General features: G+C 39.6%; 1 protein-coding gene across 2 annotated transcripts in view; it reads right to left on the reverse strand.

Moving 5' to 3' along the window:
* DOCK8 (dedicator of cytokinesis 8) overlaps window positions 1-7134 on the reverse strand; it is a 227034-nt gene extending 219900 nt beyond the window's left edge. The window contains exon 1 of one of the 2 annotated variants that reach the window (XM_029202019.1): window positions 3964-4219. In XM_029202019.1, the coding sequence (XP_029057852.1) occupies window positions 3964-4016 (53 nt within the window). In that variant the 5' untranslated portion in view covers window positions 4017-4219. Of the gene's footprint in view, window positions 1-3963; window positions 4220-7115 lie in introns of those variants that run through there. The other variant, XM_029202021.1, reaches the window with a different exon arrangement.
* Window positions 7135-25099: the final 17965 nt, after the last annotated feature.

Consider the following 25099-nt stretch of genomic DNA (forward strand, 5'->3'; position numbering starts at 1 on the left):
TAATTTTTATAACACACGAAAGCCCTAAATGCTACTAAGAAAGAAAGGTAGTTGATAAGACTTGGCGCTCATACAAGGAATGTATTATGACACTTAATGCAGCAGTGCCTGAATTCCCCAATGCAAACATAATTATGAACTGCTTAATTCAGATGTAGTCTTTCCTTTGCGCACAGGAAGTTAGTGACAATTAAACTGAAACAAAGACAAATATCTAACACTTATAAGAAATTAAACTTTACTCTTCCAGCTTAGAAAAATTCAGTGGTAGATCTTTTCTCTTGTATCTCCCCAAGCTGTGGGTTCTAGAGAGATGTTCAACTGTAACACATCATACGATCACATCATACAATTACACTTGGTGCTCAAAATGCAACAACAAAAAAATCCTATGATGATTTCCAACACATGGAAATTTAGGTTTCATAAGAATATGAAAGAGCCAGGGCAATCATGGGGGAATGGGCACTGGTGGGCATTCCCAGGTTCCTCCTTCACTTTGGTCCTGCCCCTAGACTGGGCAATGCTGCTTGCAGGAAGCCAAAGAATTTGGGAACAATGAGGAACATTCTTTTCCTACTGTGAGGTAGTCTGCTCACTCTTTCTTTAGGCTGGTATGGGCAGAACTCAGCTTTTTACAAGTAAAATTTTTAATATATCAGATATGAGTATTTCCTTTATAGGGAGCACATGGATTTAACCCCACAAACATTTTTTAATGATAGTTTTATCATTCAGGGTAGAAAGGTGAAAAATATGCTGAATGTATTGATGGCCATATTTGCAACATTGCCTTACTTTTTTAAGTTGATCTATTTTAAAAAAAGAATAGTACATAGGCATGCAAGGGAAAATATTTTCTTTTCCAACTTTAAAACTGCAAAACATCACAGTTTGTTTACATGTTAAACACTGATCAGAACAATCTGCAATGCTGCTACTGAAAGGTTTTTTTTTTAATTACTTACTTGCTTTTAAAGGAAATTCTTAAGAAATGTGGATCAAAATAGCACATGCCCAATTAAGAACAGTCTTTGGAGCAGTTTGTAATCCCAGCTCTGCCTCTGATGTTTGCATGGCCTTGAACAAATTACATGGCCTGTGCAACTACATCTCCAAGCTTCATTTTCTTCTTCTGTATGAGACGTCAGGTGAGTCTCATAGGATTTTTGTAAAAATCTAACAATATAATCTGTTAAGCACATAATACAGTGTCTGGGACATACTAAATGATCAATAAATGGTGCATTTTAATATTATCTTAATACTAGGTATGCCCTTATTAATCCATTCCTTTGAACAATAATTTCTGCCAAGCTCCTCTGCATAACTCTCTACCCAGTACACAAAATGCTTCCAAAGGGAAAACAGAACCCCCTAAACAGGAATATCCAATCCTTATTTTTGCCTGAGGATTAGGGAACATTTTAAATTTTATTTAACTTGAGGGGGGCCTTTCTTGGTCAGATTGCATCATGCATTCTGTTCCACTGGGTGTGTCTGGCAACCTCAGCACAGAGATGGAAGACACATGAGCAAGAACTTCAACCCCAAGGGGGCTCCAACCTGCTACTGGCATCATTGTTCCCAGCCCATTGGTCCCTGCACAGGAAGCTCTCCAGCTTCAGCTTTCCTTCCTACCTTTCTTTCTCAGAATCTTCACGTTGGTGGCAATGGAGATGATGACGACAATGATGAAGCTGATAGTAATGTGGATGAAGCCAGCTAGCATTTATTTAACATTTATTCTGAGCCGGGTACTCTAAGCACTTTGTATATATTATTTCACTTAATCCTCTCAACAGTCATACAAGGTAGGTATTGATACGATGAATATCTCCATTCAACATATAAAAACTCAAAGTTTAGAGAGGTTAATTAGCATGCCCAGTGTCACACAGTTAGTCTGGTGCAGAGAGCCAATCGGTAAGCAGATGTGATTCCAGCCAGGGCCTTTATTCTTTTTTTTTTTAGAATCTTTGTTTTTATTTCAGTTTTGATTATCTTGTTTCGTTGGATTAATAGATTAGTATTTGTCATGGTTACACAGGTATTATTGGTTTTTTAAATTAATTTTTATTGGAGTATAGCTGCTTTACAATGTTGTGTTAGTTTCTACTGTACAGCAAAATGAATCAGCCATACATACACATATATCCCCCCTTTTTTGGACTTCCTTCCCATCCAGGTCACCGCAGAGCACTAAGTAGAGTTCCCTGTGCTATACAGTATGTCCTCGTTCATTATCTATTTTATACATAGTATCAACAGTGTATATGTGTCAATCCCAATCTCCCAATTCCTCCCACCCTCCCACTTACCCCTCGGTATCCATACATTTGTTCTCTGTGTGTCTCTATTTCTGCTTTGCAAATAGGATCATCCATACCATTTTAAGTAAGTCAGAAAGGGCCTTTATTCTGAAACCCCAGGCTACACCAACCCCACTGCTGCTTTCAAGACTGCCTTGCAGGGATCAGTGCAGGTTCTACTGCTCTCCTCAGATTAATTCCACCCAACCCCAAGGCTCTAACATATTTCTGTCAGTCATACCACCTGACCTGAAATTCACAGAGACAGAAGAGCAGCAGCTATGACAAGTGGTACATCCATCAGGAACTTCAGTTTGATTTCCCTCAGCCCCCAAACGAACTGCCCCTCCTGCATGGCAACAGGCACGAAACCCGATGCAGAAAAAAATCCCCATAGGGAAATCCCTGATATACTTTCTGCCTTTTTACTACTACCTTTCGGCCTCCAACATTAATACACAGTACACAATAATAATTAAACTCATTTTAAAGATGAAGAAATAGTAAGGTAAGAGAAGTGGTTTGCTCACAGCTACACAATAGGTGGAAATAAAAAGGCCAGTAAAGCTCAATATGCCCTCTGCAAGACCTTACCACCTTATTATTCCGGGCTTCTAATTCCCCGTGGCTGAAACCTCTTCACAGTCTAGCAGCACAAAAATGGACTGTGGAACTAGCCTTTCACAGGCTCAGCTAAAAGAAGACTAACTAATCCTAGAGCAATGAGGGTAGTAAAATAATAAGTTGACCCTTCAGGATGAATTTCATATTATCTTTTAACCAGACAGTCTAGATTTCTCAGGGCACGACAAAAATGTCTCCAAACACTTCTCAGCAGTTTTCAGTGGAGAAAAAACTGCAGTTAAAGCACCTTTAGTGAGAGCAGTAGATGTGCTTGCATTTAGTTTGTGCAATTTTGATTATGAATTGGATGGTGGGTTGGATCTATGTCCTTAGTTCTTTGCTGGAGTGCTAGAAATGTAAAAATGTCAGCCACAGGCCATTCCTTTTTGTTTATTTAAATGGAGAATTTAAAAAATCACATTTTCCACTTCATGGCTCCTTTGGACCAGAGAATAAAAATAGCGATGTCAGTAGGAGCCAAACTTTTTTCTGGAAAAATAAAACGAGAGGGGAAAGCGTCCTCCTCAGAACAACCGAAATCTTGAAGCAGCTGCCTCAAAGCAAAACTCTCATTTCAACCACTTCTTCTCTCGCCCCTTCTCGGAGCAGCCTCAAGGCAAGGCGCAGTTTATGAGAAACTCCGTGGCGTGCCCCAGCACTGCTAACCGGGCGTCCTTCCCACTACCCGGGCCCGGCCACCTGTCAACCCCGAGGGCGGCGCGGGCGAGGCGGGGCTGGGGACGTGGCTCCGGGAAGAGGCACTGGTGACAGGACTATCAGGGGGACTCGGATTCTCGGGGAGGAGCTGGCTGAGGCCAGCCCTCGGGCCATCCCGCGCTCAACGGCCCCACCGCAGCCGCCTCGAGGCCGCGGGCCCCCCGCCGTGTCTCGGGCGCCACCCCTCCCCGCGGACTCCCTGGGACTCTGGCGGCGGCAACCTCCACCCCCACCCCTTGGAGCTGCCCAGGCGCCGCACTCCACCAGCTGGGGCGGTGCGGCCGCGAGTCCGCCGCGGGGCGCCTCTTACCTGTTGATCTTGAGCGCGAACGCGCGGCGCTCTGCGCTCGGCAGCGTGGCCATGGCGCGCCGGCGGCTCTTCGGCCTCTAGGGTCTCGTGAGGCGCCCAGCGGGGGCCCGGTGCGCCGCAGGGCTGCAGCAGCACGTGCCGAGCGGGACGCGAGCCTCATCTGTCAGTCGCAGCTGGAAACTTCCGCATTTCCACCTTCAGCGCTGAAATCACCCCGGGGGAGGGCCCAACCTCAGAGCTGCGGCGGCCAGCCCTGCCACCCGGCGCCCGGCCCGGCGCGCAGGGAGCGGAGCGCGAGGAGGGTGTGGACCCACCGCGGAATTGCCCTCCGGATGCTCGGACCGCCGGCGCGCTTCTTCCCGGGGCCCTGACCTCAGGCAGAAAGGAGCTCGGGCGGATGACCCGGCGACCACTAAGCGAGGCCGGAAACTCCATCTGCCCGAAGCTGCGAGGCTGCCAAAGGCCTGTGGGCAAGAGCTGGGAACGCGCGCTTTCCGCCCGCCCCGCACAGCTGGCGCGAGGTCGGGAAACCAACCCTGGAATTCTTTGCGCCAGGCCTTGTTAAGTGTTCGCACCATGCCCTGGAGCAGGCAGCTTAAATTTAACAAGAAGAAGAAGAAAAAAAACGTTGGTGGAAACTTCAGGAGACATACCAGCTTTCGCAAACGGTATGTCCGTCATCCTTATTGGGGTGACTTTAAATAAATACGAGTCCATGCAAGGAATAAACAATTTTTTAAAACCTGGAGATAAATGCTTTTCTCTGGAGAAGCAGTGCACAGCACTTTCCTGTGATTCAAGCATATGCTGCAACCCTGTTTATTTCAGCTTCAGACCGAGAAGTGTATGAAGAAGTCCAGCCCCAAATTCAAGAAAAATATCAGTGAAGTCCCAGTGCTCACTGGAGTGGAAAAGTCTGTGTTTACCGACTTGCTCTAAGTTTTACTGTGCTAGAGCACTCCGTATGTAATGCCTCTGTTTGTCAACTGACCCTTAAAAAAAATACGAAATCGAGATACGTTTGGTTCAAAGCTGCACTACTGTCCAGTAGGTAGCCACTACCCACATGTGGCTATGGACCATTTGAAATTATAGTTAGTCTGATTTGAGATGTGCTGTGTAAAATTCGCACCGAACTTTGAACACAGTATACAGACTGCCTTTCTTTCTCTGGTTTCAGCTAGCTCATGTAGTTTAGTAATTCTTCAGAGCGGGTTAGGTAACTCTCCTCCCCCTCCCCACTTCAAATATCAATGGCTTTAAGCATAGTATAAGACACAGGTCATAAGTGAGACATTACATAGACTATGAAACGAGACCCAAAGAAAAGAAAACTTTTTGAAATGTGGAGTTTCTGACTTTCAAAATTCTCCCAGGTATGTTTACCACACTGGAATTTATAAGCAAAGATGTACATAGAAAAATACTAAGAGAACAATTCAATAATAACAGTTCAATACCTCTTCAAACTGGGAACAAATAGATGATTTGTAGAAAATTGTTTTACAGTAGAATCTTCAGTCTACCGTGTACTAAGTCAGCCTTTCGGATGGGCTTCTCTTAGTTTCTGAATGATGGTGACATACACTTTCATACAGAGCAAAATATATTGTTGTCCACACAAACATAAATAAAATGTAATGAGAGTATCTCAAATTTTCAGAATTTGCAATTAAGGAAAACTTTTGTGTGTGGGGGGGAGAGGGGGAGGAATCTTAAAATCTCCCATCTTGTGTTAGCTCATGCTGCATTCAACTCATTCACCTTAGCATTTGGTACGTAACTATGAAAGTAAAGCCAGCATCATTATCCTCCATCCCATCAATTCCTTAGTTAGAAATGATGGTTAGAAATGACTCCAGATTTCCTTAACAGCCTTTTGGTAATTCACCATGAGTGTGTTATCCACTAAATTAGGCAAATGCCTATTTTTAAATATTCTATCTGCTCTTGGGTACAGTCACAGATCTCTGGCAAACTTCAAAAATAGCTAAGTGCCTTGCTTCATTTCTCACTCCCTCCTATTTCCCTCTAGGGCTTCTTTCCTAATTGCCACTCTGTCCAAAGCCCACTCTGAAAGGCTTCCTTCTTTCCACACCATGTGACGTCTCTAGGCCTTCCTCTTTCTCTGCATCTTTGTGTCATTTGATTTTGTTTCTCACCTTTATAAAATTCCTCCCTTCTATGACAGACCTTATATCAATTATCCCAAATTCTCCTGTAGTTTTCTCCATATCTTCTTCTTACCTCCTCAGAAAGCCAATCTCTTTCTTTACATTGCATCTTACTTATTTTTTACAACAGACAAATAACACTTACCTTGTACCACGGCCTGTATCAAGCCCTTTTCAAATATTAATTAATTAATAACAGCCCTTAAGTAATAACATTATCCTCACTTTGCAGCTGGGGAAACCAAGGCTCAGAGAGGTTAAGTGACTGGCCCAAGATCACAGACTAGTACGGGGCATTTCCAACCCCCCAGATATTTCCACTTAAATATCTTCAAACTCCACAAACATAAAACCGAAACTCTCCATCTCCTCTACCCAGTTGTATAAGCTTGCTGTCCCTCCATAATCACTCATTTCTGTTGGTGGCACTATTTCCCACTTGCCAGTTAAAAGCTTTGGAATCATTTAATGGAGGGGAAAGCAGGAAATCTGGGTTCTGGCTTCAGGTTTTCACTAACTATGTGATCCTGAGCGAGTCACACCCTGTTTGGACCACAAAATTCTCAGTCATAGAATGACCCCATCTGCTCTTCTCTTTATAATGTGTCAGCTCTACTTCTTCCTCTTCTTTACCCTTCAGATCTAATCAGCTAACAAGGCCTGTCATTTATTCTATATAAACATCACTCCTTCATAAATATCACTGTTCTCACTGCTTCCATTCTGACCCAGCCCTTATAAATTAATGTGTGGATGACAAAAATAGGATTTTAAATGGCTCCCTGCCTATAGCTTCTCCTTATTCCAATCCAATCTGACTCTACCACTGTATTAATTTTACTAAAATACCGTTTCATCGTGTTACTTCCCTGCTCAATTAACTTTGGTGGCTTCCTATAGCCTCTATGACCAAGTGTGACCTTCTCCAACTGGCTTATAGTGGCTTCTCCGTGTCATGTAAGTAACTCTATCCCTTACCTCTTTGTGGAAGCAAGGAAGATCTTCAGCTAGAGAAATCGGTGTTCTTCCTGCCTGGGGCCTCCTTTGCTTATGTCATTCTTCTGCCATCCCCACCAGACATCACATCCAGTCTCTCCCCATCCTTTAAAGTTTGAGTCAAGTTGTCAGTTTCCACCTCTACCTAAAGGAGTGTCTCATTCAGTCTGACAGCATACTTTGTTTAGTTAAATAGGTCGTTACCAATAAACACAGCCTAGTGGAATGCAAGGTCCATAGGACTATAGAGAAAAGGGTGACATTTGTGCATTTCCTTCCTTATTTTGCAAGCTGACCTCCATCAGCTTTCACTCAAATGTCACCTTCCATGACCATCTACTTAACATTGCAATGCCCCTTTCCCTAATCCTGACCCTCTCTAGCTCCTTTTCCAACTTTTATAGCATAGTTTTTCTCCATAGCACTTGTCACTATCTGACATACTACATATTTTATTTATTTACAAGTTTATTATCGCTCATGCTTCTAGACTATAAGTTCCATGAGTGCAGGGATTTTTGTTTTATTCCTTTCTCTATCTCTATTACCTAGAGTAATGCCTGGTACAAAGTAAGTGTTCAATAAGTTCTTGTTGAATAAATGAATGAAAAGCTGATTCGGTATTGAATACAAAGCAGACACTCAATAAATATTTGTTAAATTGAACTTGAATGGGAGTGGCCAAGTTCATGCGTCTTTCAGAAGGAAGTTAGAGCCTTTTTTACTCTCTTGAGTTTTTCACTTGTGTCTTTTTATGAATATCTTCCAGCACTGTTTTGTAGTTATGTCTTGGGTTGAGAAATCAAACTAGCACATAGGTTACTATAGCAAGTAGATCTCTTTATTATCATCTTGTAATTGAGGACAGATATAGAAAGATTTGTTTGCTAGTATTTAAATCCAGCCATAGCTCAGATATTAGAATTTGGAGTTTCTAATTTTCTCCACTTCATTCCTCATATTGTCATAAGACATCTGTAAATATGAAAAGAATAAAACTAAGAAACTTTCCCTTAATATGTATATATTAGTCCCCCTTATTCATGGTTTCACTTTCCACGGTTTCAGTTACCCTCGGTCAACCAGTCTGAAAAAATGAAATGAAAAACTCAAAAAATAAACATAAGTTTTAAAATGCACACTGTTCTGAGTAGCGTGATGAAATCTCCCGCTTTCCTGCTCCATCCCACCACAGACATGAATCATCCCTTTGTCCAGTGTATCTGCCCAGTAGTCAGTTATATATATGCATATATATAACCATCTTGGTTATACATGCAGTATCACAGTGCTTGTGTTCAAGCAATGTTTTTTACTTAATAATGGCCACAAAGTGCAACAGTAGTGATCTGGAATCCGGATATGCCAAAGAGAAGCTGTAAAGTGCTTCTTTTAAGGGAAAAGGTGAAAGTTCCTAAATTAATAAGGAAAGAAAAAATATCGTATGTTGAGTTTGCTAAGATCTATGGTGAGAATGAATCTTCTCTCCATGAAATTGTGAAGAAGGACAAAGAAATTCATACTAGTTTTGCTATCACACTTCAGACTGCAAAAGTTATGACCACGGTATGTGATATGTGCTTATTAATATGGAAAAGGCATTGAATTTGTGCAATAAGATATTTAGAGAGAGAGAGAGACTGCATTCGCATAACTTATTACAGTATATTGTTATAATTGTTCTATTTTATTGTTAGTCATTGTTAATCTCTTACTGGGCCTAATTTATAAATTAAACTGTACCACAGGTATGTATGTTTAGGAAAAATAGTATGTATATGCTTCAATACTATCCACAGTTTCAGGCATCCGCTGAGGGTCTTGGAACATATCCGCTTTGGATAACGGGGTGCTTCTGTATACACACATATTATATACATGTATCTTATATGGTTACTTTACTATGTATATTAGTATTTTAAATGTAGGAGTTAGGCCATATTCTAATGTACAATGCTATTTCATATTCAATAGGAATATTCATACTATAGCATTTTATACCTAGAAGGACCTTGGATTAATTCATGAATGAATGAATAAATTCTCTCATTATCATTTATGTGCCTTCCATTAATCCCCCAAACATTTACCAAGTGGTTCCCATATGTCAGGTTCTGAACTAAATGATACTAGGGGCAAAATCATTAACAATACTTGTTCCCTGACTTCCCAGAATTCACGATCTAGGTACAAGATACACGTTACCAAGGAAAGAAGAGACTTATTCCGTGGGACAATGCAGGAATGTTTTCCTGCGCAGAACTCTGTGAGAGTGAGGAAGCACAGACAGGAAATGATTTATTCTTGTGGACAGGGTGTTGGCAGAGAAATTGACGCTGAGGAAGAATGACTTTACTGACCCAGTGACATGGAAACTGGTCTTAAATGACAAGTAAGCATTCACCAGGCAGAGAAGAGCTCATTCAGGATATTCCAGGCAGAAGGAGCACTACATGCAAAGGCAGGGAGCCAGGAGACACCAGTGCCCATCCCAGGAGTCAAAAGTAGGATGGAGTCCAGCGGTGCAGAGAGAAGTGGCGAGAAATGAAGCTTGGAAGGTGGGCGGGACCTGAATGTGAGGGTCCTGTTAAAGAATTCAGACATTATCCCAAAGGCTGTGAAAACCACCAAAAAGGGACTGCTGTTTCTATAAAGGTCATTGCCACCTGGCAATCCATGATAAGGACTGTCCCATAGAGTATAGACACAGGGTGGTAAGGATTATGTCTCCCAGATCTGGCATTGCCATCCCCGTCTTCCTCAGCCTGAGCACACATACACTGGACACTAATGAAGAAATAAATTGCTCTTTACAGCAGGATTTAGGCAATTTTCCCAAAGTCATTTCGCATGGAGAGAGGGAGGATTTATGGGGGACAGAAAGTCAGGTGCTGGTCCTCTGGTCTGGTTACCTCTGCCCCTCACTGGAGTGCCCCACATGTGTATGGTTACAGCCTCTTTATTTAGCCACTTTCCCATCAATCTACCATCTTCTCCCTAAAGAATCAGTTACCCATCCCTTGGTTTGTTGTCATGTCTGGGCAATTTCCCAGGCATCCACTAAATGTTGCACTTTCTCCTTCCCCTAGTTTCCACTGTCCCTACAGGGGGAAAAGTTGGGTTCTGATCCACGCCTGGGGGGGTTTAGTGGTGGGCTTCTATTCTAGGCTGCAGCTGACATTTTTCATGTGTAAAATGTGGTTAATAGTGGTACCAATTCCAGGATTGTTACAAAGATTAAATAATCTAAAACGCTCATAATAAGTGACATATAATTATTCCTATTATTATCACTATTTGAAATGTCTACAGAAGCAAATTACTAAAAGTCTAAATAAAAGTAGTTTAATGTTTAAGTTTATTACCCTAGTAAACCGGAGGAAGGAACTAGGTCAGCAACTCAACAACACCATCAAGCGCCCAGGTTCTTTCCATCCCTGCACTCTGCCATACTCAGTCCATTGGTCATGTTGGTCATCCCGCTTATGACCTCATGGCTACAAGCTGGACTTGTAGCCATGAGGTCAGGACTCCGATCAGCCACAGCACACACCAGCACCCCAAGAAGAGAGAAAGAAAGAGGCTAAGGCTTTCTCCATGAGAAACTCTGCCTTTCCCAGAAGTCCTCCAGGAAATCTGCCCTGAGAACTCACTAGCCAGAGATGGCTCAGAGGCTGCTCCTCGACTGCATGGGAAGCGGGGAAAGAGTATCTAGAAACAGAAGTGGGTGATTATGTTTGGCTTAGAATTACTCTGATTCATTCTCTTGAGCTGCAAAAACAGAAGAGGGACAAAGGGGAGACCGAGAGTAGCTGTAGGATAGGCAGTGAACAGAGGCTGCCAGACTCATTTCATTGAGATTAAATAAGACGAAGCACATAAAGGACAGAACATACTGCTGGTTATCAAGTATGCACTCTCAGAACATGTGGGCTGTGATTTTATTATTATTTGACATTTTATTGCTCTGGAGCCATATAAATTGGGGTTTTCCCCCAGTTTTATTGCAAGATAATTGACATACAGAACTGTATACATTCAAGGTGTACAACATAATGATTTGACTTACACTCATCACAAAATGATTACCAGAACAGGTTTAGGGGATGGAGGACATCCATCATCTCATGTAGATACAACATTAAAATTGTTTTTTAAATTGTTTTTTACATATTTACTATTATTTCCTCATAATAGAGTCCCAGAAGTGGAAATTGTTAGGTCAAAGTTATAATCTCATGCCAGAAATGCCTGCATGTAATCATGAGGAAATAGTAGACAAACTTAAATTGAGGGACATTCTGCTGAACAACCGCCTATCTTTTAAAAAATGTCAGTGCCATGAAAGACAAAGAAAGGCTGAGGAACTGGTACAACTTAAAAGCAACTAAACAGCCCGAGCAACTAAAGGCAATGAGGGATGCTGGAGCGGATCGTGGATCAAGAAAAGAACACCATAAAGAAAATTACTGAGGCAATTGGCAAGATGTGCCAATTGACTCTGTATTTGACTCTATCAAAATTACATTTTCTAAATTTGATACTTACACCGTGGTTGCATAAGAAAATAAAGACAATAGCTTTATTCTTAGGAGATGTACACCGAAGTATTTATGCTAAAGGGCAGAATGGTATGATGTCTGCAACTTACTCTCAGATGGTCATCAATGATGATGAAAATAATGTTTATAATACTAAAATAAAATTGTAAATAATAATAAATTAACTAAATCAATCTAGATGAAGAGTATGTAGAAGTTTCTGCTCTGTAAATTTGAAAAATTTTCAAAATAAAAAGTTAAAGATATAAAAATTACAACCATAATTTTGGCTTTTGTAAGTTTGTGGCAACTTATAAGCAATGTATAAGAGGCTCTTTCATTATACGCTCACTAACACTGGCATTCATTTTTAATTTTTGCAAGTTTACTCAACTAAAAATAAATTTTAAATTATGTGTTTATTAGTTAAATGAGTTGAATATTTTTCCATGTTATTTCATTATAGAGTTGTATTTTTCTTGTGTGTCTATTTGTATCTTGTCCCACTTGCCTATTAAAGCCTTAGAGTTTTTCTTGTTGATTTGTGTCCACCCTTTTGAGTAATATGTTATCATTGTAGGTTATCTCTCTTTAAGGAACTATGATCTCCCTAAATACCTTGAGCTATTTGGAGAAAAATGGAAACCAGACAAGTTTACAGAATTTTAGAAATTTTGTTGGCCCTGGGTGACTGTCAACATGAGACCGAATTTAATATGCATTTTTGAAATGCTTTTTTCCCATTTCAGTGTTCTTCAATATCCTCCCAGTCACTTCACTCCACCCTATAGCCCCACATATTACCATAAGGATTCAGGTAGCATGACAAGCACCAGGACACTTTCAAAAGATGGAAAAGCAGGCTGCATGGTGATTCTTTGTCCAAATTTTCCTGACTCAGTGTCCCCTGGTCCTCGCACACCACTGACTGGGCAGGACCACAGATTGGATGCCATACTATGGTACAATTCAACCATGTGATCTTTGCAATTCTTATAACAGTGTAGCAGCACGGTGCTGGTGGAGAGTAATATGCAGAATATAGATGTTAAATTCAGGTGCTATGTCTGCCATGCCCGCAAACCTATGTCCCAACCACTAACAATTTATGTCTTTTAAGACAAAAGTTCTCAAACTTTGAGAAGATTAGAATTACCTGGAGAGCTAAGAACAAACACAGGGGCCCAGACTCATTGAAATAGGATGAAGCATAGACCTCTATAAGTCTGCCAAGGTCTCCAGATGATTCTGTTATATACCAAAGCTGCTTGAGACTTACCAAATAAAATGCAAATATCCTCAAAGGGTATAAGATTAAAAACCATTATCAGATGAAGTTTTAGCTTGGATTATTTTAACATAGTTGAGAGGGATAGCTTGAAGAAACATCAGTTAGTATAGGCAACCTGTATGAGCAGGCATACCGTGAATTTAGAATCCTGACATGGTTCTCTGTCCAGGACCAGATCATCATTCAGCAATAAACTTTTAAAAAATTCAGTACACTTTTAAAAATTGTGAATCACTATGTTGTACACCTGAAACTTATATAATAGTGTACATCAACTATACCTCATTAAAAAATTAAAAAACAGATTAAAAAAATAAAAACTGAGTATACTAATGTAAATGTCCATGTGACCCATCCAGTGAATATATGACTGATAAATGGAAACAAAACACATCTTTATTATGGTTTCCCACTGCCTCTTCAAAAGTGCATTCAGCAGGGATAATCCTTGCCAATCCCATATGGGAATGTGGGCAGGTCCCATGACTTTTCTCTTACTCTTAGGTCAGATTTCTTGGTTGCAAACATAGTTTCAAGTCTGAGACCAGAATGTCCAGCCCAAGATACTGATCAAAACTCCACCTTAAATTTAATGGCAAATATTCCCCCAGCTGGGGAATGCTTGAGCCTGGCAGCCTGCAGAGGCAAAGGGGGGGAAGCATGCATGGTTGCCTTCTTCCCTCCACTTTGTACTATTTTTCCTTTCTTTTCTTCCCCACCACAGCTGGCTAGCTAGTTTCTGACCTCTTGGGGTTGGAGGAATGGTGAGTATAAGAAAGCTCTTATTATTCAAAGCTGACTCTTTCCTTGGATCTTTTTAGGTCTTTTGGAAGATTGTTTTCCTAGAGACTTCTCTCCTATAAGTCATTTTACTTGGTTTGTTCATTTCTATGCCTCCTGTTTACTTGTGACTCCTTTGCAGCTCCCCTCCAATTTCCTGCTGCTAGGGTCCTCCACTCTCTAAGTGACCCTACTTGATGGGTCCCCAAATGACCCTTGGTTGGATCTTTTCCATGTGACCCACACCCGATTCATTGAAACTGCTCATCAACCCCTTGGCTTGACAATCCTGGCTGATCCCAACACAACCTCTACCTTTGTGTCCCAGGCCACTTTAACATCCTTGGTCAGGCATCAGGCAGCATACTTGTGTGTCTCCCAGATGCAATAAAATTGTCATTTCAAGCTCTAAAATGTGTCTTGGAAGCCTTGGAAGGAAGCTGCAGCCCTCCCTCATTTATGTCTCCTGTCCCCACAGGCAGAAATGGGAACTCTCCTTGGCAAAAATCTTCTCAAAAACAAAACAAACAAACAAACAAACAAAAACACTTTAGAAATCCTGTGGGATCCAAGAATCATGGAAATGGTTCTCAGAACTTCCTTGGTAAATTCTGCATATTACCATCTGATCTGGTTGTGGAATATCTTATTTGTTGTATTTGTTTATCCCAGTGGAACTTACATTTCAGCATATTGTTACTATAGTCTTAGATATCCTGCCATTAAGCCACATTTAGGAAGGCCATAGTTCAGGGCATTCTCTTCCCTAGATTAGGAGCTCTTGGAGACTGCAGTAGATTACTGGAAAATGCTACAGATGATGCTTTATTTTGCTAGTAATTTTTTCAATGTATAATAGATGTAGAGATAAGTACACAGCAATAAATGTACAAAGTAAACACATTCATGTAATAATCACCCAGCTCAAGAAAGAGAATATTACTAGCTTCCAGAAGCGCCCATCTTACCCTTTCCTAGTTGAGTTCTCACAAGGGCAACTAATATCCTATTAACACCATATATCAGTTTTATCTGCTTTTGAAGTTTGTGTAAATGGAAGCTTTTCTGCCTGGTCAACATTTTGTTTGTGGACTCATCCATACTGTTGTCTTCAGTTGGAGACCACTCATTCTCATTACTGTGTGGCCATGCTATGAATATATCTGGACAGTTAATATTTGGTCAATGACTCTTTTCCCTCAAGGGTAGCTTAGAGGTTGACTGTGGCTTCCTAGACCTTCCCGGATTCTAAATAGAATCCACAGGTGGATTCTCAAATCACTGTAAAGATTTGTATGGGGTGCCATGACAAAGCAGTTGAATTGTTTACAATTTTTTTTTTTTTTTGCGGTATGCGGGCCTCTCACTGTTGTGGCCTCTCCCGTTGCGGAGCACAGGCTCCGGACGCGCAGGCTCAGCGGCCATGGCTCACGGGCCCAGCCGCTCCGCAGCATGTGGGATCCTCCCGGACCGGGGCACCCGTGTCCCCTGCATCGGTAGGTGGACTCTCAACCACTGTGCCACCAGGGAAGCCCCTTTACAATTTTTAAAAGACTGTGTAAAAGGTTATATTCTTTCAGGGAAAGAGTTTATTGCTTCTCCCCATTCTTTGTATTTTATCCCATCAATCTGCTCTTTTAATTTGGCTGATTTTGAATCATAGAATATCTAAGCTGGAAAATCACATCTTCTGAGAAACATTTTGCATAAATTCTGATAACAGTTGTATGAATTTCTATTTCCTCAGGAATTATGATAAGAGGTTTATCACATAGGCCTCAAGAAAAATAACAACAGATCCATTCACAGTAACAACTGGAGATCATAAATACTTTCCTGATTATTCCTTGCATTTTACTTTACCATTATATAATGGAATTTTTTCCCCCAATTAAAACAGAAGGCTTCAAAGCATGACAGATTTCTATCTGAGAATAAGATGACATTTAATTTATATATAAATTAAAATTCATATTTTAAAATTCTACAATGAAATTCAATAAGTATTTTGCAAACTTGTCAGCATTTACTTCATGGATTAACATCCACACTACAGTTTTAAATGTGGGAGTTAAAATATTATCTGTATTCTGAATAGTAAATGTAAAGTGTTAAAGATGTGTGTTTTATGAAATCCTGTTTGACATATGTTAAAATGTCATTAGAACATTATTTTAAATGAAAATGTTTTTTTCATTCAGACTGAGGTGTATGTATAACTTCATTTGTTTATTCATTCAACAAGATATTTAATGAGCACCTGCTATGTGCCAGGCATTGCACTAGGCTATAGACATGTCACACAAATAAGATGATGTTACCGCTGTCCTCAGGAGCCTATAGTTTAGTGGAGTTGAGATATAGATAAGTAAATAAATAATTTCTAGACAGGATACTCACTGCTTTAATCAGGCAAACAGGATTCTGTATGTGTCACAGAAGCACACAAAAGACACCAAATCGATCCTTGGAAAGTCATGAAATCTTTCCCAAGGAAGTGATGTGTAAGGTGGGTAAGAAGGTAGCCAGATACAGGTTAGAAGAGTGGTCTAGACATTTGGAAAGACAGAAGCAGCTGGATGCCATTCACTGACATAGGGCATATAGTATGGGAATTGGATTGGAAAAGGAGAAGGGAACATAATTAAATGACCTGGGGACATGAAAATGAACCCACAAGAATCCCAGAAAGAAATCATCATTAAGATAGCATAGTGGAGTGAAAGAGGGTCAGGACTCAGGCTGACTTGAATTTAAACCCTAGTTTCATCACTTAACAGACGTGTGAAGCTGAACAAACCCTTTAACTTTTCAGAGCCTCAATTTCCCACTGTGCAAAATGGGGACAATAATGTGGACATTGCAGGGTTGTAGGGACGATTAAATGGGATAATGCATGTAAATTATCCCATTTATGGGATAATTATGCATGCTAGCCCAGTGCCTAGCACATACTGAGCACTCAAAAATTGGAGGCTGTGTTATTTCAGAAGAAAACCAGGGGTTGGGGGAAGATTAATACTTTTGACTAAAGCCAGGAAGATCTGAAATTTTGCAAGATTCCTTTGGCCAAAATTAAAGCTACTAGAATTAGAGTTTCCTTTTCAATTGACAAGTGAACTATAAAAGTGAATGAACTTGTGGCTGCTCAGATAAAAGCATGAGTCAGAGTTGTAGTTTCTGCTCTGTGGATACAGTTGTCAACCAGATACACTGAATGTGGGGATGGCCAGTAGCAAAATTATAAAGCAGGCCTGTTTGTCTTCAAACACTCCTGAGCCAGCTTTTAGTTCCCTTGTAAAAATGCAAAACTGACTTCTGATTTGGGGTGATCCATTGAATATATGCATTTACTTTGGCTTTTACTTGAAACCCAAGTAAAATGACAGTAAAGGAATTGCTTTTTAAGGCAGAAATCTACAATGACAATGAGATTAGGAGGGAAGATAAGAACAATAAGATTTTGGGATTTAGAAGCCATGTAGACAAGAGGTATCCAATTTAATAGACCTGAGAAAGATGATCCCTTACCTTGCCTTGGAAAAAGCTAGGAAGTACCTGATTACATCAAAGACCTCCCAAAAGACTGGGAATATCAAGTACCTCTGGAAATGTGGATAAAGGTTGGGTTAAAAACAGTGGGATTGGTTTGTAAGTGTGTTTAAGAAGTGGTTAGATCCATAGACCTTCTATTCAACCCTGTATAGCCAGATAACTGTCCCTCTCCCAGCCTGTCAGAGGCTGCATATGGTAAAATAGAATTACTTTCAGGGAACACTTGGCACATTTGGAGATGAGATTCAATACCATAAACAGACACATTTTTGGAAACATTTACAACCCAATAAAATCCCAAGTCTTTTACCTCTGTTCTAATTTCAGAGCACTGTGGTAATTTCTCTCCGGTATCTGACCACCTTGAGAGGAAAGACATCAAGAGTGCCCCCAATAAATGACCTAGCCAGACGACTCAAAACTGAAGCTGACAGTCAACATGGCTTACCCATGGGGTCAGAACTTCCAAGAAGCTTTTTTAGTACCTCATTCCTAAATTTGAGTAGACAACCAAAGATTGTCAGACACCTAAGGAGAACCAACTTTAAAGGTAGAGACCAAAACAAACAAACAAAAAAGCAACTGGAAGAAACCAAGCCTATGATGGGATCAGAAAACTATTATAAACATCCACAGAGGGATAAGAGGTGATTTTGAACCCATGAAACAAGAATATTATGTTATTTTTTAAAGGAACATTAAGGGAATAAAAAAGGGGACCTGGGGATTAGCAGAATAAAAAATTCAAAGAAAGTTTGAATGATAAAGTTGAGCAAATCTCCCAGAAAGTAGAGCAAAAAGACAAAGGGGTGGAAAATAAGAGTTAAAAAAAAAAGTGATAGGACCAGAATAAGAAGTTCAAAAGCTGCATTAGAGCAGTCCCACAAAGAGAGAGACAGAGAAAAATGAAAGAAAGGAAATCATCAATAAAATAATTCTAGAAAGTTCAAGGAGAGGACATGCATTTACATACTGTAAGAGCTACTGAGTGCCTAGATAATAAGTGAAATTAGACGCACTTCAAGGTATATTATTGTGCAATTTCAAAACACTGGTGTATTCATTTGCTAGGTCTGCCATAAAAAGATAAAACAGACTAGGTAGCTTAGACTACAGAAATTTATTCTCACAGTTTTAGAGGTTGGAAGTCCAAGATCAAGGTGTCACATGACCCCAGGATAGATTTTGTAAAGAATGTGAAATTAAAGGAATACCTGATCCTTTTGAATATATGAAAAGGATATTTAAAGTGTTTAAGAGTTTGAGATAAATTAGTGATAAGTACATAATAGTAAGCAAACAAACAAAACTACAAGAACAAAAACAAAAAAGCTATTAATTTCAGGGAAAACAAAAAGTTGAGTAAGAAAGAAAAATATATTCATAGGACACCCTGAGGCTCAACTGTGAATATCATGTACACAGTCATAACAATGTTAAAATAAATATTAATTTAGTCATCATAAACATATTGAAAGTGTGGGGAGATAGAAATAGTGTTTGTACTAGGTGTAGGTGTAGGTGAAGGATGAAAAAAAGTTAAATTTTCCTATATCTGTGGTTATATGAAAAAAAAAAATCATTAATCTGTACACTTAAGATTAGTGAGCTTTGGGCTTCCCTGGTGGCGCAGTGGTTGAGAGTCCGCCTGTCGATGCAGGGGACACGGGTTTGTGTCCCGGTCCGGGAAGATCCCACATGCCGCCGAGCTGCTGGGCCCGGGAGCCATGGCCGCTGAGCCTGCGCATCCGCAGCCTGTGCTCCACAACGGGAGAGGCCACAGCGGTGAGAGGCCCGCGTACCACAAAAAAAAAAAAAAAAAAAGATTAGTGAGCTTTATTCTGTCTGTTTTGGCTCAATTAAAAAAAAATCCAACAATTATTGTTCAGGTTTCAACCTAGGATTGCAAACTCAAATGCTGAACAGGGTTGGGCAAGGAGCTTAACTGAGGGAAGCAGTCTTGGTAAGTTTGAATAAGGAACTGGTGGTATGTGACAAACTGAAGAGCATGTGCTCTGAACACGTGCTCTGTTCCTCAAGTGGACTGCTACTGCTTAGCTCTAGCTATGGAAACATGAGCCTTGTATCACAAGATTTAAGGATTTCTCGAGAAAAGCCAAATACGTAAATGTTTACAAATGGAAATGTCCTGATTTTTTAAACATTGCTTAATACAAAAAAAAAAAAACAAAACTGTGAGCTACATTTGATCAATATAGTTCAAGCTGGCAGTTCTAAAATGATGAAGCTTTTTCATACTCACTTGGAGGGTGTGGGAAAGACATACTAGCCCTGAAATTATATTGCATCGAGTTAGTTAAACTGGCTCTGATGAAAACACAGCAAACCAAGGAGTGAAGACCTATAACACTAAGAAACCAAAGCCAAACAAAACAAAACGAAGAAACAAAACCTCCGGACCTTAATATTTTTCCAAGTCACGCTGATGTGATAAAATCAGAATTACTGAACACTTGTAAGATATCAAATGTTGTGCCTTTGACTTAGCATATTCAGAAAGGGAACTTAATTGAGAAGACTTATGAATTAATTGAAGATCTAAAGCATCTGGATCATTCAGCTCCTACTAATATATAGAATTTCCAAAGGCCATGTTTAGTTTGACGTCAGTGAATGATTCATCATTTCTCTTGACTTTCAGGCTGATCAATGTCCCGTGTCAAATACCAAACAATGTGTTAGATTGAAGTTTTCTCATTCGTAAACTATCTATGTCTGCTCCTATGCAGATGAACAGGGTAGAAAGTCAAGCAAATGAATAATGAGAAAAAGATTAGTGTATTGTATAAACAAAGATGCAAAGCAGATCAATGGTTACCTGGGGCCCAAGGTGGAGAGAAGACTGGTTGTAAACAGACACAAAGGAACTTTGGGGGATGATGGAAGCATTCTAAAACTAGATTGTGGTGATTGTTGTACAACTGGATAAATGTATTAAAACTCTTGAATTGTACACTTAAAATGGGTGAATTTTGTGCTAGGTAAATTATACCCTAAAAAGGCTGTAATTAAAAAAAAAGAATAATGGATGATAAAATTAGTGGGCTAAAGTACAAGTATGATGAAAAACAAGATATTTACATAGCCTCAAAGTATCTCCCACTAGATACTTATTAACTGCAATGGGGAAAACAGTAACTTTATGGTGGAGAAACCTGGCAGACAGTACTTTTAAATGATCAGAGTTAACATCACCAGTAAAGGGATGGATGGATATCACATGCCTTCTGAAGTGATACACAGAGAAGAATATACCATCGGTTTGTGGTACTCCTGCCCAAAATGCATAACCTGAATTTAATCCTGAGGAAGCATATGACAACCCCAAGTTGAGGGACATTCTACAAAATTACTGACAAACACTCTTCAAAACTGTCAAGTTCAGGAATGACAGACAGAGAAATACTCCTGATTAAGGTAGGGCATGTGACAGTTAAGTGCAATGTGAGATCGTACGCTGGATCCTGGTCCAGAAAACAGATGTTAGCGGGCAAACAGAAGACAGCGAGCAACATTTGAATAAGGTCTGTAGATTAGTTAACAGCATTGTGTCAATGTTAATTTCCTGCTTTTGATAACTGTGGTGCGATTGTGTGAGATATTAAAATTAGGGGAAACAGGATGAAGGGTATATGTGGGAATCTCTGTACTATTTTTGTAACTTTTGTAAGTTATTTTGAAGTAGTTTCAAAATGAAAAGTTAAAGGTTAAAAGGATGTTTTACCTTTCAGCTGGGAAAGTGGCAATGGATTGATAAGAAATTAATGGTGAAGTAGTGACCAGAATTTTACCCATTGCTCAGAAAGCGGTAAGCAGGAAAACAAGGTGAGGTAGAGACATTTTTAAATGAAGTACTAAAACTAAATATTATTATATTAACCATTCTCTTTCCTGCTCTTCCCTTCCCAGTGGAACTGCACTATTCTGTACTTTTCTTTTTCTTCTTAGGAATATATCTTTTTAGTGACTCTTGTACTAGTGAAAGAAAACTTTTTTTTTTTTCGGTACGCGGGCCTCTCACTATTGTGGCCTCTCCCGCTGCGGAGCACAGGCTCCGGACGCGCAGGCTCAGCAGCCATGGCTCACGGGCCCAGCCGCTCCGCGGCATGTGGGATCTTCCCGGACCGGGGCACGAACCCGTGTCCCCTGCATTGGCAGGTGGACTCTCAACCACCGCGCCACCAGGGAAGCCCAAAAGAAAACATTTTAAACTAAAAACTTGATTCTGCTTTGCTTAATATTAAAAGAGAAATTATGGGTCACAATGATACTTGATGCAAAACTTGGAAAGGCAGAATCTTATCGACACAAGAGTTTTTAGAATTCAGAGTACTCATCTGGTTACTATTCTGTTAAGATAATAAAGTGAATGTTTTGTATTCTGGTGACCACAGAAGCACAATGAACAAGGAAACAAGGAGCACTGGCCAGGTAGGGCAAAGGTCTATGTGTGCGCTATTGCTATTGTGACATATTTATCATACGTGTGCTTATGAGTATGGTCTTTCTTTTTTAATTTTAAATTAATTTTAATTTTTTATTGAAGTATCATTGATTTACAATGTTCTGTTAGTATCAGGTGTATAGTAAAGTGATTCGGTCATATATATATACTCTTTCAGACTCTTTTCCCTTATAGGTTATTACAAAATATTGAGTATAGCTCTCTGTGCTACACAATAAGTCCTTGTTGGTTATCTGTTTTATATATAGTAGTGTGTATATGTTAATCCCTGTTATATTAATTTTTCTCTTCAATGTTTACTGAAAAAGAGCAAGTAGCTCTCCAGGTGAGTCAATTGTTAGCTTCAAAGTTTTTATTTAATCTCCTAGGAATGTCACCTTCAACTTTAAAGCATGTAATGACCATAAAGCTTATAAACATGTTTGTTAAAGGAAATCATAATTGGTTATTTAATCTATAGAATACAAGTGTTATGGGAGATTAAATTTGTTCAATTAAGCTGTACATGAATTTACCACACCTGTGATCAGAAAGAAATCCATCGTGTATAGTATAGATTCTCTTGTTATTCAGAAAGCTTCATTCAGACTCTTCTTTCTGTCTTTTTCTTGGGGGCTGTCCAAAACAAAGATGCTTATAGCAGTTTTGTATGTAAATACAACGCAAAGCTTTACCATAGTATTCCAATGTATGGATGTGCCAAATTTATTTAGCTACTCCCCTACAGTTGGATAGTTAGGATTTTTCCAACATTTTACCTACAACACACCTACTATAAATGTCATAAATGTCTGCATATGTATATATGTAGGACAAATTTCTAGCCATAGAATTCCTAGGTCAAAAGGCATATAAAATTAAGAGTTTGATAGCTATTTAAAATTTTGCCTTCCATAAAAAGGTTGTTGATATATATCTTATTTATTTAAAAATGTTTAGTATTTGTGTTAAAAATTATAGATGCCTTTTGTCTTTTGTAACCAGTAATATGATACAAAGATGTATTAAAAAATAAAATGTAACCATTTCTCCTCTTCCCCCATTGCCCCTGTCTATTAGGACAGTGATGTGTATCCTTTCAAACATACTGCATGAATGTCATCATACACACACCTGTAAATAAGTACAATCTCATATATACAGGCACTGTCTGAATTTTTTCTAATTAGAATACATTCAGGTGTTATTTATATTATTTTAAAGACAAACAAGTAAAACCTTCTATTGGTTAGAGTTCGTTTCAGTAGCATGAACAGAAATTTAAACAACATGAAAGTTCATTTTCCTCTCCTGCAGCTCCACGCCAGGGTGTGGGCTGCTTCCAGGTCTCTGCTCCCACATCTCTGGGGTGTGGCTCCCATTCTTAGTAACCAAGAATCGCTCCAGCCATCACTTCTGTATCCCAGGCAGCAAGAGAAAGAAGAAATGAAGGACACTAGGTTCTACAAAACTGCCACACACCACTTCTCATCCAGTCCATGAGCCAGAACTTCATCACATGACCGTTCTTAGTTGCAAGGTAGCCTAGGAAGGGTAATCTTTATCCTAAGAGGCCATGTACCTAGCTTAAAATTCAGGGGGTCTGCTATTATTAAAGAAGAGGGGGATGTACCTAACATACAGTACCTAATTCAGGAAATTTCAAATTATTATGCACATAAGTTTGGAAGGACCACTAAAATAAAGGTAGCTTGCAGAAGGAGTAAGGGTGCTGATGTGAAGGAAGTTCCCATAGAAAGATTATGTGATTGAGACAGAGATACGGAAGTGGCTGCGTGGCTTGAAAATATTTGCTGCTATGTATTTGGAGCAGCCTACACTGAGACTCAAGGGCAGAACAAAAACATTAAAATAATAAGAGGAAAGTAAGTAAGTCAATCTGAAGAAAGTTCATGAATCTTCCTCCATAAGTGAAGTCGTAATGCCTAATTGAGAGACAGAGCTATGGGACTCCAAAGACACTGGTCTTGAAACCAGGAAGCCCTGGCTTTGCTGATAGCACAGTATTTCAGTTAAGTGCAATTAAACAGTCTTTGAGGAAATTTGGAGGATTAGTAAGAGGAAGGAAGAATGGAGATCTTTCACTTTTGTTTCTGTGTCTTTTATTTACATTTAAGCAATCATGAGCAGGTGCCTATGGATTTTGGCATACACTTCTTTAAAACCATAGAAGTTAGAAAGTGAAACTTAAATAAAGCCACAAATGTCACTTCTAAATTTCTATCGACAGTAGAAGAGGATATTATTTAGACTGTCTCCTAAACCATTACAATATAAATCATTGCACAACATTTTTCTAGTTTTGCTCAACACCCACTCTTTGCCCGATAGTATATTTTAGAGAGAATAGTGCACCACTCAAGTTGGCCAGCCTGCAGCCTTTGAATGGTGCTTTTCTTTTTTTTAAAGATTTTGTGGGAAGCTGATTTAAAAGTGACTGGACTATAAACTAAGCCTTATAAGTAGCATAGTTTAACAGCCTAAGATAATGAATTCAAATAATATTACTGACAGCCTTAAATGAAAGTCACGCTCCCTAAAAACACAGAAATGTACTTATTTCACCTGCCAGTCACCTTCAATATTTTGGGGAAGGAATATTATTTCATGTGCATAAAATGGTTTTATATCTTAACAGAGGACTATATGATACTTGAATATTGTTATTCTGTCTTAACTAAGGCAGTTACAAGAATAAAAACCACTGGCCTCTGGCCTTTCAGAGATATTCACACTAAGTTCATGTGCATCTAATGAAAAATAGCAAATAAATCAAAAAATATTAGCATTTAAGAAATATTTATTTATTTACCAACCACAGCTAGATAAGAGGAACTGGGTTAATTTTGAAACCCTCAGTTTCCTTTTCTCTAAGCCAGTAGTTATTGCTGGTCACTGATGTGTTGTTCTTTCCTTTGCAGGAAGTTGCAAAATTGAGAGAAAAAAACAATACCAAGTTGGCATTATTTTTAGCTTTCCCCTGATTTGGATGTAGCTACAGTCCTTACTTTTTCTCGTGGCAACTATCATAATTATTCAAAGGAGAAAAATGAGGCAAAAGGGAGGAGCAGGGAATTATGCCAAAGGACATATGGCAGGGTTATTGCCACAAAGCTGAGCTGCTGGAATCCAGCTCTGCGCCAACAGAGGGCTCTTACCACAATGCAAAGAGTCAGGTGCTCTTTAAATTGGGTATCAGTGTCCTTGGAGAAATAGTTTAGACTTCTCAGTTTCAGACCTACCTTCCTCTGAATATTAGTATGGTAGTATACTATGGTACCTAACCCTTTGAGGATGGGGAGTGGTTGCAATG

Source organism: Monodon monoceros, unplaced genomic scaffold (genome assembly GCF_005190385.1).
Source record: "Monodon monoceros isolate NGI ecotype Baffin Bay Population unplaced genomic scaffold, NGI_Narwhal_1 Super_Scaffold_5, whole genome shotgun sequence".
Lineage (NCBI taxonomy): Eukaryota > Metazoa > Chordata > Mammalia > Artiodactyla > Monodontidae > Monodon > Monodon monoceros.